A 15,093-nucleotide genomic window follows, 5' to 3' on the forward strand; every position below is an offset into this window, starting at 1 on the left:
CTTATTTAATCAGTGTTTATTATTTAAATACATAACAACGTTAATTTAATATTAAAAAGTAACAATTGTATCTATTTTTCTTAATCAACCATGCGTCTCTATTTTATACAGGGCATGTTCTGTTAATAATTTGGTTGTAATTAAATATTTAGTTACTAGAAAATCATAAACATGTAACATGTAATCACATATCACTATTGAAATTTACTTACCTTTTCTTCAGATAAATTTCATAATTTATAAAACATTTAAATATATGAAACTTTATTTTTAAATTATTTATTTTTTCAGATATTTTGTTTGAATAATAATTCAAATTTGGTAAATATTAATTTTTTAATTAAACATATTAAGATTAGGTTTCTTTAGCTAAGACCAAATTCAATCCAATTAAGCTGAGTTTATTTATGAGTAAAGTCGACTTAAGTTTAATTATGTCCGTTCAAACATGTTTAAGTAAGTTGAGTTGATTTAACTAATATTAATTTAATGTTCTATTCATTTGAACAAATAGTATTTTGACGTGGATTGACGAAGATGAAAATAAAAGATATTTGATGTTCATATGTTCTGATTTGAGGATGATATTACAAAAAATTTCCGGTAGGGATTTGAAGGAGTTTAAACATTTTATTATATTATATCTCGCCTTCTAAATAATTTATTGGATAGTGATGATTTTACATGACTGAAAAATAGTTTTTTTTTTTTGTTTTTAAAATTGAACACACCAGAAAATAACAATAATAATTATAATGACTATAATAATAATGATAATAATAAAAATAAAATATATCGTTAATTATTTATTATTTTTATTAGTTTTAATATTTCAAAATATTTTTTGTCAAAAAATACATTCTAATAAATATCATTTTATATCAATATTATCGTTTGATAATTTATATTTTTTATTTATTAAAATATTTTTTTATTTATCACATCATCAAATCATATAAAAATTTTAAAATTTATAAATTTTATTTTTAAATTCACTCTCTTACTTCAAAAAAAAATAACACATATTTTACTTTAAAATCTCCTCGAGTTTATTCATTTACTTTCTCTTAAATCTTTCCACTTAAATGACACAAACTAAATTAAATTAACCTAGATTCAAGTAAAATATGAATACTGAAAAATTTATGTGAACAAACTCTAAATCTAATAAAGATATTAATTACTATATATAAAGTTCATGATTTTATATTAATAAATAATTGCTATATATTTTTTCTCCAATAAAATTATATTAATAAAAAATATTTATTAACTAATTTTTTTATTTCCATTTAATTAATATACATGTTTTTCCCATGTTATATACATATTTTCCTAATTAAATTAAATCGAAAATTATCGCTTGCTATCAATTTTAAACAATTATCTATCACCATGAAATATTATTGTATTTTCCTCTTTTTTTTTAAGTATTGGTCAAACTCTTTTTTCAAAATCTCAAACAAAAGACGTTTTTTTGTCTATAGTAATCTCTTTTAACGAAAAACTTTTGATAACACGAACTCCTATTTTTCAATAATATAATATCCCACGATTTAGATAATTTAGTGGATTTTGTGAAACTTTTTCATAAAATTTCTTTTATAAAGCAATTCGACTTTAATTCTTAAATAATCAATATATTTATTGTAAAAAAAATTATATTTTAAGTGGAAAAAGCCTGTCTCTCTCTCTCTCTCTCTCTCTATATATATATATATATATATATATATATATATATATATATATATATATATATATATATATATATATATATATATATTGCATAATTTTCTCAACTAACCTTCTTTGCTCTATATGTAGTCTTTTTATTATTTTTGTTTGAAAAAATATAATTTTTTTATTTAGATAAATATAAAAATAAATATTTTAAATTATAGAGTATAGAAATTTTGTTTAAAAAAGTTTTATTTAGAAAATAAAAAAGAAATAGAAATGTAAAAATATTAAAAAATTAAATATTTTGATTGAAATTTATTAAAAATGTTTTATTTAGAAAAAAAATATAAAAATTAAAAATTTTAAAATATAGTAAAATATAGAATATTTTATTGAAATTTGGAAAATAAAAAAATATAGAAATTTATTTAAGAAGTTTAGAAGAAATATAAAAAAAAGAATTTAAAAATATAGTAATTTAAGATATTTGAAATAAAATTTATTATTTTTATTGTATTTAAATATGTTAATATGAGGAAATATTTTTTAGGATATAATGTTTTTTATTTAATTATTTAAATATGAAGATATTTTTTGTTTGAATTTTTTCTAAGTAGTTTCTTTTCAACATACCACATTCTGCGTAATATTTATGGAGATGGCTTAAATCTATTTTCAAGTCAAAATTTAATTTTTAGGAAGTCGATTTCTAACCCCGAATCTTTATTACTTTAACTTAAATAAACAATAACTTACAAAAATTATCTAATTTAAATTTGAATTTTTTAATCTTTTACTCCTAACTAATTTTTAAATGATAAAAATGACACTACACTATAAAAATTTTAAACTCATATTTAGTGATTTTCAATAACTAAAATATACATTTCAAAATTTTTATTTTTATTTAATTACAATTTTTTAAAATAAATTTTTTTATTTCTATAATTTAAAATATTTCTTTTACAATTTTCTAAATAAAAAATTATAGTTTTGCAAACAAAATTAAATAAATACCTGTTTCTACATAAAAATATATAGTTTAAAAAATAAAATATAATTACTCCAAAAACAAAATCAAAGTTGTTTTTGGATAATAACACAGTATCTTGAGCTTGGATGATTAGTTAGCTTCAACTAATTCCTGTAGACTAAAAAATCACAACTTTTATTCTTTTAGTACATCTCATAATTCTCAATTCATTTTTATTTCTATTTTAGTTCAGAAATAAATAAATTTAAGATGTAAAAACTCGGTTTTTTTTTTGTTGATATAATTTATTGGTTTTTCAAGGTTTATCTCAGATTATTGACAAGTAGTAAAACCACAAATAAAAAATATTTTTTATGAATAGAAACATTAAGATAAATTTGATAAATATTTTTAAAAAATATATATATATAGATAATGGTGTGCCCTAGATAAACCCCAAAAGGATTTTACCATTGCAAGCAACAAAATACACATAAAAGGGTTCTCTCTCTTCACTCGCAGAACGTGCTCCAACTCATATCGAACTCAATTTTACTGTGTCGAGAAAGAAGCAGAGGCGGAAATGCAAGGTGGCGCAGCCGACGGAGAAGCCTTGGATTTCGAGCCCGAGGACGATGACTTGATGGACGAGGACGGCGCTCCCGACGCCGACGCTTCTCCGCCTCACCCTAAGCTTAAATCAGCCATCACCGCCGCAGCTACTTCCTCTCTCACCGCTCCCAAGAAGACCAAGGGTCGCGGTTTCCGTCAGGACACCGATGCCAACCGCAACACTCGACTCTCCGGCTCCGACTTCGACTCCCTCACCACCGAGGGTGGCCCTGGACCACAGAGATGTCAGTCCCCTCTCCCTCTTAGGGTTAGGGTTTTGCTTTTTTATTTATTTAATTTAATTATTTATGTTTTGCTTGGCTTGTTCTAGCCATTGAAGGATGGATCATTCTGGTGACCGGCGTGCACGAGGAAGCGCAAGAGGATGATTTGCAAAACGCCTTTGGTGAATACGGAGAGATTAAGAACCTGCATTTGAATCTCAATCGCCGCACTGGTTTTGTCAAAGTAACTCATTGTTCCTCTTTTCTTTTCTTTGTTTCTTTCTTTGTTACTATTGATTTATTGAGTTTTGTAGTCATTATTATAATCCATTGGATACTCATACTATCTAGTCACTGTCTGGCTGTATAAAGCCTTTTGGTTTTTTTATTACGGTGAAATTTAACTCTACTTTCACATAACTTCGTGACTGCTTTCGTTTCAACTAACACCTTTTTCATTGTAATTGATCTTGACACCATGACAACTATATGGATGGTTATAACCTAAGTAGAACATGATAAATGTTTGATCTGCTTGGTTTTTATTGATTTTCATCTGGCATTGTGTTGTCATCGTCCTGATCGCTGATCCACTTTGGTGATTTGAGTCATTTGACTTTTGATGTGATTTTTCTTTTAGTTTGGATCCTATTTTACTTGTCATGGCTCTTGGTTTGGAATTTGTTTCACGCGGTGGATAATTACTGGCCAAAGCTGATATTTTACCGTTGAGTTGCGAGTATAAGTTCAATACCATCATGATGTCTCTACTTGGCGAGAATGTGAACGAAGAAAGATACAATTCTTCCTAACCATGTCTAAGTATTGTCATCTCTTCACCATTTCTGTTGCATTGTATCCTTGTTTACCTCTGTCCCTTCATTCAACTAGTTCATTTAATTAAAAAGACAAGTCTCTTTTTAGATTCTTTGTAAATCATAAGCACGGTTTATTGACAAGTCTCTATCCTTCTGCCCATAACTTTGCTTACCACATTTTTCTATCCTACTGGCCTGAATTTTGTTTGTCTTGATGATTAATTAGCCCAAATCTGTTACTCTGTGGAATGCTGTTAATATGTTTCCCACTTATAGAAAAGGATTTGAAATTGGCAGTCCCTCCATTATTCTATCCTTCTACTGGCAAGAATTTTGTTTGTCTTGGTGATTAATTATTGGCCAAATCTGTTACTTAGTGGAATGCTGTTAATATGTTTCCCATTGATAGAAAAGGATTTGAAATTGGCCGCCCCTCCATTATTTTCTTATAAATTGATGGTACTGCAAGTATATCATCTTCTTGTCTTGAGTTTGAAAGAATCCGAGGGAAGAAAGATACAATTTTTCTAGCCATGTATAGGTTACTGTTATTTCTTCATCATCTCTATTATATTGTACTCTTGTACACCTCTGCCCCTACTTGTCCATTTTATTAGAAGACGAGAGTCTCTTGGTGTAGAATATTATTAAGCCGGGTTAATTCCTGTCTAGCAATATTTTCTGCCATCTGTGCTTTTTTTTACGAACAGCATTGATTGACTTTTGATTTAAAAGAAATAGTATTAGGAATGGAAATTTGCTATCCTGCTTCCTATAATTTGGTTTATCACATTTCTCCATCTGCAACTTTATCATGTGGAGGTTTTGGTTTCTGGACTAATGAACATTTTTATTTTAGGGTTATGCATTGATTGAATACGAGCGTGCTGAAGAAGCTCGAAATGCAATAGAGAATTTGAATGGATCCGAGCTTCTTACCCAATCCATTTATGTTGACTGGGCCTTCAGCAGTGGACCTATTAATGAGTCAGTCAGAAGAAAGAATGCTAGGTATATTATACATGTTTAATGATATAATCTTGACAGAATTTTTGTTGTTTTGCAACATTAAAAAAAGGTCCCTTTTGTATGCAGTGCTGGTTTTAGTGTCACTTTGTTTGGTTTGGTATTTCCCAATGTGAAATTTATTTCAGCCAATGTGATATCATTTCCTAAAATTTTCTAAAGAATATGTTCTTTGTTTCTAAGGTTAAACAGAAATGAAAGTGGATATTATATATGTTTCTCCTTGGCTAAAGGATAGAAAAAAAATGAAAGCATGGTATATTTTCTTGGACGGTGGATAAGTGTTACACAATTTGTTCCAAATTTCAACTTTTTTACTACAATATGAAGAAAACTTCCCCTTTTTAGTTGTGTTAAGCAGATGCTAACGCTGTGTTTCTTCCCCTTGTGTGAACACCCTGTTGTATACTAGAATTGTTTTTAAAAGCATGGGTAAGAACTACAGCGAGCTAGAACATAGTCATGTGCTTAAGGTTTTCTGGAATGGTATTCTAAATTTTTTCAGTGTCAAAGAATGATTTTAACTTTATCATTTCGCAGAGCACCTCGTGAACGGCGCTCCAGGAGCCCCCGGAGGAGATATTGACATGTGTATTCAGTAAATGTTTGTGTTGATGTGTGTGGACCGTAAATTAGCAGCTTGGTTTATTGCTATAGCTGTGGAGGATTTTTCTGATAGTTGTGCTTCCGTCAGGCAAAATACATATTTGATGCTGGCGATTCTCATCGGATGATTGGTTTAAACTTTTAGCTAGTTTATTAAGGTGTATGCTGTTTAACACAATTGTTTCATTATAGTAACGTGTTTTGGATATGCTTTTTCTTACATGTAACGTTGTTCTGTTGAGGAACGTAGGGTCTCTTTTCGTTTGCAGCTTGTTTCTGCTACATGTTAAAGTTTGTGTCGGAGCCTCTTTTTTCCTTTTCTTTTTTGGTTTTGGCTACAGATCTCTTTTTTTTTTCAATTTATGGATGTTTTTCTCATATCTTTTTATTTACCTGTCCGTGCATTTAAATGAGTATTGGTATTTGTTACGTGTAAAGGCTTAATAAAGTTAAAAGAGTTATGGAACACCTATATTTGGGTTTGGTGGATGTTTGTCGTTTAGCTATAAAACCCGCGTGTGATGCACACTTCTTAATACCAGTCAAATAAATGGCTTGCTTCGTGCGCATGCATGCTAAATATTAACACGGTGAAAAGGTTGCCAATTATTAATTGCTAATTGAGCACGAAATGCCTTTTTTTTTGTTATAAATATAAATATAAGTATCCCCCTCTATTGTCTCTAATCCATTGTTGGTTATCTACCTTTAGTAATTTGTGTTGTGAACTTGGAGTATTACAAAAGAGATATAGTTTCATATTGTTTAGATTAGACACTCTCAAGATTATTAATGAACATTGATTATTCAGGTACTTTTAGTAAAAGAGTTGGGTCATACACATGAAATTGTAGGTCTGTCTAGACATTTTTCCTATATTTATCACTTTATTTATTTATTTTATTTTGATCAATATAAATGTTTGGAGAAACTTGTTAATTCAGGGATCGTCACCCTTCTCCTATTTTTATTTTATCACTCTTCTCTAATTGCGATTCTTCATTTTCAGAAACTTGTTAGTTCTGGCGGTAATCAATATACTCGCGGAATTTACTAAGGGAAGGAAATCTTGTTGTATCATGGAGGTTTGAGTGATATACTACAAATAAATTCTTAAAGACAGCCTTTATCAATGTCTCACAAAACAATCTTATTGATGTTCTGGTCAACTGGTAATATAAATTATTTCCGTAAAACTTCTAGTACCAAATGTTACAACTCCATAAATATTACTCTAATTTTTGTTAGACCATTTTTCTTTTTTTTTAATTATTTAGGTGAGGAAAAACAATTATTCAACTAATAGAAAAAAAATTGTGGAATAAAAGGTTGTGAGAAAAAAAAAACGAACGGTTTTTTTATAAACTAAATTAAAATTATATACAAATTTGATTCTTGGTGGAAACAGTTTAGTAAATCAATAAACCAGTTTTTATTGAAAAAATATATATTAACTGAACTCTTTATATCTAGAAAATTTAAAAAAACGGTAGATTTCAAACATATCACTCTTTTAAATAGTATTTAAAGTATTGAAGTTAAGTAAGTTCTTAAAATATTAAATAATTATCAAATTTTAATATTTTTATTAATGCCAGGGGGACTAGTTTTAAGATTATTTTTAATATATAGATAATGTTCTAAAGACTAATTATATAATTTCATTAGTTTAAGGAGTAGTTGAGAGAGGAGGTAAGACTCCAAATATTAACTTCATTGTTTATGGGTAACCCTGTTGTGATTAGGAAGAATCATATCACCCCACACTGTTTTGGGCTTCTTCTTAAATTGACTAATTTCTCACTAATCACAGATTTTTTTTTAATTTCTCTTGCATTTATTCAAATTAAAAAATTAAATTAAACATGACTTATAGTTTACCCTTAATTTGATTTCAGTTTTTTTAGATTAAATTATGAGAATTGAGTTTATACAGTGAACTGCTATTTATTTAAATAATAATGATAACAACAATAATAAAACTAATACTATTAATAATTTCAATGTATATTTTCTGATGAAATATTGATAATCACTTCTAATTAATTTGTACAGAGAAACTAACATTTGTCTTAAATGCAAGCAATTACCCTACAATCATTGATTTTTTTCTTTTTTTGACGAATAGCCACTGATATCATTAAAGAAAAAAAAATGAACAGTAGCAAAAAGTGGGCCATTACTCCACCCCCTACAAATAAAAGAAAATAAAAAAATTAAAAAACAAAAGAAAAAGGTGAGTTATAATGAGTTAACATTTTTTAGTACGATAGCGTGTTTAGCTATTACACGGTTGATAGGTTGTAGCTTAAAACAACTTTTAAATTCTCACTAACTCATAACTACACAATTTCAATCATCGGATCTATTTATTTCAAAACCAAAAAGCTTTCAAATTTATTTCTACCCAATCATAACGTTCTATATTCCAAAATTTAAATTAATATTATTTGAGTAACAGTAACATAAAACACTTTTAGAACACATAAAAATAAAATGAGTATAAATTTTTATATTTTTTCAAAAATAAAAAATAATAATCTAAATTTGTTTTCATTTATTTAAACACGTATAAAGATAAAATGGTCATACAAACATAAACTTTTATATTATTTTCTTAGACGAGATTGTTTGATTGTTTTTAAGTCCCAAAAAATTTAAAATAAATCACGAAGTATTGAAATTATTTGTTTCAGAAACTAATATTTTTTTTTCAAAATACTTTCTTGAAATGGATAAAGTAATTACTATTTTTCCAGATTAAACTAAACCAAATCCATCTGCTTTCTCATTTTGCACGTATACATGTTTAAATTAATGTGATAATATACATGAAAACTGTTAAAGGCTTGACATATATTTCTATTTATTTATGCAGAACATTCGATAAAATGGAGTATTTTTACTAGGAACATTTCTCTGATGTAAAAGAGAAAAATGAAAAAGTTGTTTTGTTTTTTGTTTTTTTTAAGAAAACCCGGAGGCATATTGTAACTTATGTTGTTGACGATTATCCATCCATTCCTGTTGTGGATCTGAGAAATCTACCGCTCTCACCCTCCGAAGATAGGAGAGAGATTACAGAGAGAGAGTGTGAGTGTGAGTGAGAGAGTGAGTCTGTTGTTCAACGTATGCTTAGACTCCAAAACCTACTGCTACTGCTAAGGTATGTGGTAACAGACAATAAAAACATCATCTTTCTGTTTCTTCTTCTTCTGTTTCTTCTTCTTCCTCCGCAGTCTTCACCAGAGTTCTGCCATTTCATTTCTTGTTTAGTGTCTTTCAAGGTTTCGTTTCTGATGGGTTCATGCGAAGCAACAAATGTGGTTCTTTCCAAGATTAAAAATTTTGATCCTGATAATGCTTCAAAAATCATGGGTTATCTTCTGATGAATCTTGAAGAGTCTGAACTCATTCGTTTGGCATGTAGCCCTGACCCTGTGCTGCACACTCTCATTCTCAGGGTTAAGAGCCACATGGGTCTCGCACTTTCTACTCCTTCTTCTCCCTCTCTTCCTCCTTCACCTCTTACCCCCATAGCAAGACTCACTGCTTCCTCCACCAACCCATTTTCCAGAACAGTACCCACCAACGGTTTTGACTTCGCTAGAAACCCATCTTCACCTTCCTCTCACTCTCACGCTTGGAACTTCCCAAACAACAACCCCATTAGTCCAAAGTCCACTCCTTTACTCTCGTACGATAACATCCGAGCACTCTCACCGCGTGTCAACGGTGATTGTGATTTTGTTGACGAGCAGCAGGTGAATGAGTACTTTCCCTTCCTCAATGACTCCTCCAAGAATGAAGATTTGGTCGATCCACGCCTTGAATTGGGTGTTGGGGCTCAGAATTGGCACTCCGGGGACTCACATTTGCACAGGAGGAGTTACTCGGCAAGTGATGTTGGCTTTGGGTGTGAAGAAGCTGCCCCTGGACTTGGGTACAAGCCCTGTCTTTACTTTGCTAGAGGGTTTTGTAAAAACGGTACCAATTGCAAGTTTCTTCATGGTGCTTTCACTGATTCACTGGATGCCTCTGTTGGCTCTCCTAGTAAGCTTGAGGGGATGGAACAGCAGCGTGAGGATTTTGTTAGGTTCAAGGTCCCGCAGCTTCAAAGACTGGGTTCTGGATCTTCTGCAACCGCACGTGAGAAGTACTATGAGTTTTTGATGCAGGAGTCTCAAAGGTGTAGCACAATTTGGGAGGAATCCTCTCTAGTTTTTTTGTTTGTTTTTGTTTTACCTTTCTCGCTGTAAAGTGATGTTTAACTGTTGTACATTCTCGTGTTGCTTTTCAGGGCGGCAGCAGCATTCATGATGGGGGAAGAATTCTCCAACTTTGGCTGGGATAGGCCTGAAAGGAATGACTTTTTGGCCGCAATTTCTGGCGATAAGCCCAACTCGGCCTCGCGACAGATTTACTTGACGTTTCCTGCTGAAAGTACTTTCAAAGATGAAGATGTCTCGGAGTACTTCAGGTAGAATATGCTATAGCATGTGCACAAATGCGGTGCCACTGAAAAATGTGAAGTTGTGAAACGTTATACTGCAGACGTGTAATGTGTCAGGTCTCCGTTGTTCCTATTAACTAATCCGGTTTTTCCACCATATTTGTTGTGTGCACGTCTTAAATATTTTTGGTTGAGCTCCTTAATGTTTTTCTTTTGGTTGGAAGCTCCAAAGGAGATGGATATTGGTTGCCTTGGCTCTGATATTGATTTAAATTGCAAGCCAAGTAGTGCAATTTGTGATCCTTTACTGATTTGTGTGTGCTAGGGGATTAAGAGTCTTTTGCATTTAGACTCAGTAATCATTGGTCATGATGTTACTGAATTTAGAATATCAGTTTCAAGTCATATGTTGTATGTGTAACATTTAGAGTTTGTCTTTTATAGGCGATAAACTTTCCAGAGCATGATGTGTGTCTCCCATGAGGAGACTGGGTTAATCCCATATTTTCAGGTATCGCTTCAATGTGTTTTCTGGCTCAGTTTCTCTTGTTAGGAAGCTTTGTCGAATAAAGAAGTTCATAGCTTAATAGTGATCACTTATCATAAGTCATGATCATTACCGCAATGATGTGCATGCATGTCTCGATCAACATAGTTGTGCAGTTTTTCAGCTAAAAAATGACCGTCGGTTTGTCAAGGAAATAATCTTCTTCAATGTTTAATCCATATTTAAATAAAACAATCTCGAATATACTAATTAATAATTAGTATGTCTTTGGTTGCTGTAGTCTGTATTATGATGCTATACATGAAGTAATTCTTGCTTTTACAATGGAATTTAAACTTTAGTTTCATTGCATGGAATATCTGTTATAATTTGTTACATTGTAAAGTATCATACTGGGTTTGAAAGAAAGCTTGAGAAGTGGTTTTCTTAAACTTGACATTGATTTAAAGGTTTGATGTCTGATGTAAAGTTATACAGTTGCTTTATTATAATTTTGTGCATGCCGAATGGCAGCGTTTGTTTAAGCAAACTTAGGATTTAATGTAGATATTTTTTTTATGTGAAAGATATGTTAATTGATAAATGATAGAGTAGGATAGATGTATGCATGTGTATAGTATAGGGTTTGAAACTGGTTGGAGAAGTTTGCAGTTGAAAAGTAGATATATGTTTGTTCTATTACTATTAGTGTCTTTGTAATGGTGTGGACTAACTTCTTAGTAATGATTGGAATTGTAATCTATAATTGACATTACTTTGCGTAATAAGTTAATATTTGCAATTGCATATAACACAGTAGTGGCCGTGCATGTGCAAGTTCTTATTGTTTCTGTACATATTGATGCACACATGCATTGGGATCCAAATAGAGGGATCTCATTGAGTAGCTACTTTTGTTCCTGTGTAGCAAATTCGGACCTGTTCAAGATGTGAGAATTCCCTATCAGCAGAAGCGGATGTTTGGGTTTGTTACCTTTGTATATCCGGAGACAGTGAGACTCATATTATCCAAAGGGAATCCTCATTTTATCTGTGATTCACGTGTACTTGTCAAGCCCTACAAGGAGAAGGGAAAAGTCCCTGACAAGTAAGTAGGCATCGAGTTTTACTCTGTTTATATCTTAACTATTCTTAAATTTATACTGTTTTGATTAATTTATGCAGGAGACAACATCAACAACAGCAATTAGAGAGAGGAGATCTTTCACCTTGTTTGAGCCCTTCTGGATTTGGCTCTAAAGAACCATATGATTTCCATCTTGGTAATCAAATTTCTCCTATCGACATTGTTGAAATCCTACAATGTCGGTCTTGTAAGGCTTAGACCATTTTCACCTTCCAAGTTAGTTTTGTAGGATTGAGTTGGGTCTTACGGTCTAAATTCTAAGATTATATAAAGGCTTTCATAAATCTGTTATCGGGTCATCCTATTATTTATGCTCTGTTCTAGATGTTTAGTGAGGGTGTTTTGACATTCTACATCAACTCGATATATATAGTTCTTGTGTAAGGCTTGGACAATTCTTGCCTTATATGTGGATTTTGTAAGTTAGACCTTAAGTCTTTCATGCTCCTTTCGTTTTATATTATTACCAACTTTGTTTAACGCAGGGTCAAGGATGTTGTATAATCCACATGATATCTTATTGAGAAGAAGAATTGAAGAGCAGGCTGAATTGCAGCAAGTCCTTGAACTTCAAGAAAGAAGGCTGAAGAACCTACAGCTTCCCGACTTCAAGAATAATCCTATTCACCATCACCAACGCAGTCTTTCTGTTGGCAATCCTTTGGTCTTGCCCCATCAACTTCATGGTCACACTAATGATGCAGGTCTCTCTCCAGATAGCATTAAAGGAGATATTGCAGGTCAGTCAATTGACGGTAGCCTATGAAATAGTCTAAAGAATAAGGTTATAGACAGTTTACATCTTTGTTGTTTTAATGACAGGCTATGGTGGCAGCTTCACTTCTACCAATTCTTTAGGCATTGCATCTGAGCAGCAGCAGAAAGAAGTTGAGCTAGATGATTCTGAGAGCGGGAATACAAAGGATAGTGGAAATACCAAAAACGTGGATCTTAGTAATAGGTATGAGCATACTTTGTTTTAGATCTTATTTCTATTGATTGTGGTGTAGCATTTTTGGCATCATTTCCTCATATTTTAATCTCTCCTCTTTGAGGGTATGTGCATTTCATTTCAAATTTTGATATTGTGTTCTTTCATGAACCTCCTCTATTGGCCTTTGAGAAGTGTGGAGCAGGCCCTCCCTGACAGTCTCTTCGCTTCACCAACAAAAGCAGCTGGAGATTATCATGCTGACTTCTCTACATTGGCAGAGGTCAACCACAGTGCTGCTTTTTCATCTACCTCATCTTCTTATGACAAGCTAGAACCAGCAACCTCGTCTAGCGACTTGGCTTCCCGTTAGTTTTCTTTACAATTCAAGGTACTGCTAGTTCCTCTCTGAATGACTGTTCTCTGCATAATAATGTGGACAGAATTCTTCTGACAAAGTTGTCTTTTTTCCCCCTCCTTTCTGTTCCTCAAGATTTCGAATTGTAGGTAATAAGAATAGAAATGGCCAGCTGGAGATAATTTTTATTAGGGTAAGTTTTTGGTTTCCTTCTCCTCTCTTGGAAAAATGGTTTGCTCTTTACAAGTAAACGTCATCTCATGATTTTCTTATGGTCTGATAACGTTTTTGTTTTGGTTGCTGGTTTGTTTCTTTGCAGATTTATAGAAGCTTATAGAAGAATCTTCTAGATGTATAGCCAAATACACCTAGATCAGAAGATTAGATCCTCTAGAGAAGAATCAAATGAGATCACCACCATGATCAATACATACTACTAACAGCAGGCGATACATGTTGCATACTTGGACACATATTAGTTTATAAGACTAGTTTTTCTTTTCTTCCTTTCCTTTTCTGTTGTACTCCCATTCCTCTCCACATAAATTATCTATAGATGTGTATGTTTCACCAGACTCAGGCAGAACGAAGTACTGTTGTTTTACTTTAGCTTCTTAATGTATAAAACTTGCTCTACCATTTAGTTCCTATTTTCTACTGCTTCTACCACTCTTCCTTTTTTTTCCGGTTTGGGAAGAGTGCTCCCTCTGCCCCAATTAGCTTTCATTATTGGATATCACTTACCATTAATGGTCTCAAGCTACATCATATATACAAGATTTAACACCTGTTCCTTCTAGTCGCTTTCACTTCTTTAATACCACTCACCACAAGGGACCCTTCTTTGTTTTGTTTGTCTTGCACAATGCAATATTTAAAACATGTTCTTTTGTTGACAATACTACACATTTACATAATTTTAAACTACAATTTATTTCAAAGTTGGTGCATCTTTTTCTAAAAGATAAGTCTAATTTAACTTTATAAAATTAATATGTAAAATGAGATTTGCACTTAATGTATAATCGTGAGTCGTGAGGTTTATATTTACGTATAATATATAAGATGAGGTCTGTATTTATGAATAATCAGTATGTATTTATGAATAATCAGTATGCAAAATGAGGTATGTATTTACATATAACCAGTATGTAAGATGAGGTATGTATCTACGTATAATCAGTATGTAAGAGGAGGTATAACCAGTATGTGAGATTTTCAACATAGATAAATCATAATTATAACAATAACAACTAATGATAATCAGAAAAAGTTAGCAATGAACATAGTTGAGTTAGTTAACCTTTTGATGGAGTTAGTGTATGATATCATCCAGGCTGATTGGAGATGAGATGGGAAAGTAATAAAGAAAGGAAGAGAGAAATTGGAAATGGAAAGAAATAGGATTTGTCTGTTATTGGGAGTGGAAGACCCACATGTGAGGTGGGGATAAGAAAGAGAAGGGTTCAGCTGTGCTGTCACATGGTGCTGACTGACATTGAACAAAATATTGTACAGAGAGCATTACACTCCTTTCACCATCAAACTCATTGAAATGTTTGTTTCTCAGTCTTTCAGTTTTATGGATGGCAGAGCCTCTTTGTCCTCGCATACCCTTAAATTATGGTAGTTTCTACGCAGTGCTCATTTTGTTTTAGCCTTGCATTGCAGCTTTTCTAAAAGCTTCTGCTACTCTTTCATGGGTTCAATTTTATTTTACTGCTAATTGCACTAATCATCATCATTTTCATTTTTTTTTTCTCTGCTGCAGTGCAGAA

General features: G+C 31.7%; 2 protein-coding genes across 3 annotated transcripts; both read left to right on the forward strand.

Annotated features, from left to right (window-relative positions):
- The first annotated feature begins 3,090 nt into the window (after positions 1–3,090).
- Positions 3,091–6,319, forward strand: LOC108320789 (RNA-binding protein Y14). Its single transcript, XM_017552329.2, has 4 exons — positions 3,091–3,510; positions 3,597–3,733; positions 5,167–5,318; positions 5,874–6,319. The coding sequence occupies exons 1-4, from the start codon at positions 3,237–3,239 to the stop codon at positions 5,917–5,919; spliced, it is 609 nt and encodes a 202-aa protein (XP_017407818.1). The 5' UTR covers positions 3,091–3,236; the 3' UTR covers positions 5,920–6,319.
- Positions 6,320–8,931: 2,612 nt separating this feature from the next.
- On the forward strand, positions 8,932–13,951 carry LOC108320866 (zinc finger CCCH domain-containing protein 55). Of its 2 annotated transcripts, XM_017552427.2 has the most exons (10): positions 8,932–9,105; positions 9,216–10,128; positions 10,240–10,419; positions 11,808–11,987; positions 12,065–12,162; positions 12,512–12,766; positions 12,849–12,987; positions 13,153–13,348; positions 13,451–13,508; positions 13,635–13,951. In XM_017552427.2, exons 2-8 carry the CDS (start codon positions 9,239–9,241, stop codon positions 13,328–13,330), a joined length of 1,920 nt encoding a protein of 639 aa, XP_017407916.1. In that variant the 5' UTR covers positions 8,932–9,105; positions 9,216–9,238; the 3' UTR covers positions 13,331–13,348; positions 13,451–13,508; positions 13,635–13,951. The 2 variants fall into 2 exon arrangements, with proteins under 2 accessions (XP_017407916.1, XP_017407915.1); XM_017552426.2 differs by having other exon boundaries at positions 8,932–10,128.
- The last annotated feature ends 1,142 nt before the right edge of the window (positions 13,952–15,093 follow it).

This window comes from Vigna angularis, chromosome 10, assembly GCF_016808095.1.
Source record: "Vigna angularis cultivar LongXiaoDou No.4 chromosome 10, ASM1680809v1, whole genome shotgun sequence".
Taxonomy (NCBI): Eukaryota; Viridiplantae; Streptophyta; class Magnoliopsida; order Fabales; family Fabaceae; genus Vigna; species Vigna angularis.

Coding starts and splice junctions, on each gene's coding strand:
- LOC108320789 (XM_017552329.2), top strand. CDS start 3,237: ATGCAAGGTGGCGCAGCCGACGGAGAAGCCTTGGATTTCGAGCCCGAG. Junction 3,511..3,596: donor TGGCCCTGGACCACAGAGAT/GTCAGTCCCCTC, acceptor GGCTTGTTCTAG/CCATTGAAGGATGGATCATT. Junction 3,734..5,166: donor GCCGCACTGGTTTTGTCAAA/GTAACTCATTGT, acceptor TTTTTATTTTAG/GGTTATGCATTGATTGAATA.
- LOC108320866 (XM_017552426.2), top strand. CDS start 9,071: ATGCTTAGACTCCAAAACCTACTGCTACTGCTAAGGTATGTGGTAACA. Junction 12,163..12,511: donor ACCATATGATTTCCATCTTG/GTAATCAAATTT, acceptor TGTTTAACGCAG/GGTCAAGGATGTTGTATAAT. Junction 12,767..12,848: donor CATTAAAGGAGATATTGCAG/GTCAGTCAATTG, acceptor TTTTAATGACAG/GCTATGGTGGCAGCTTCACT.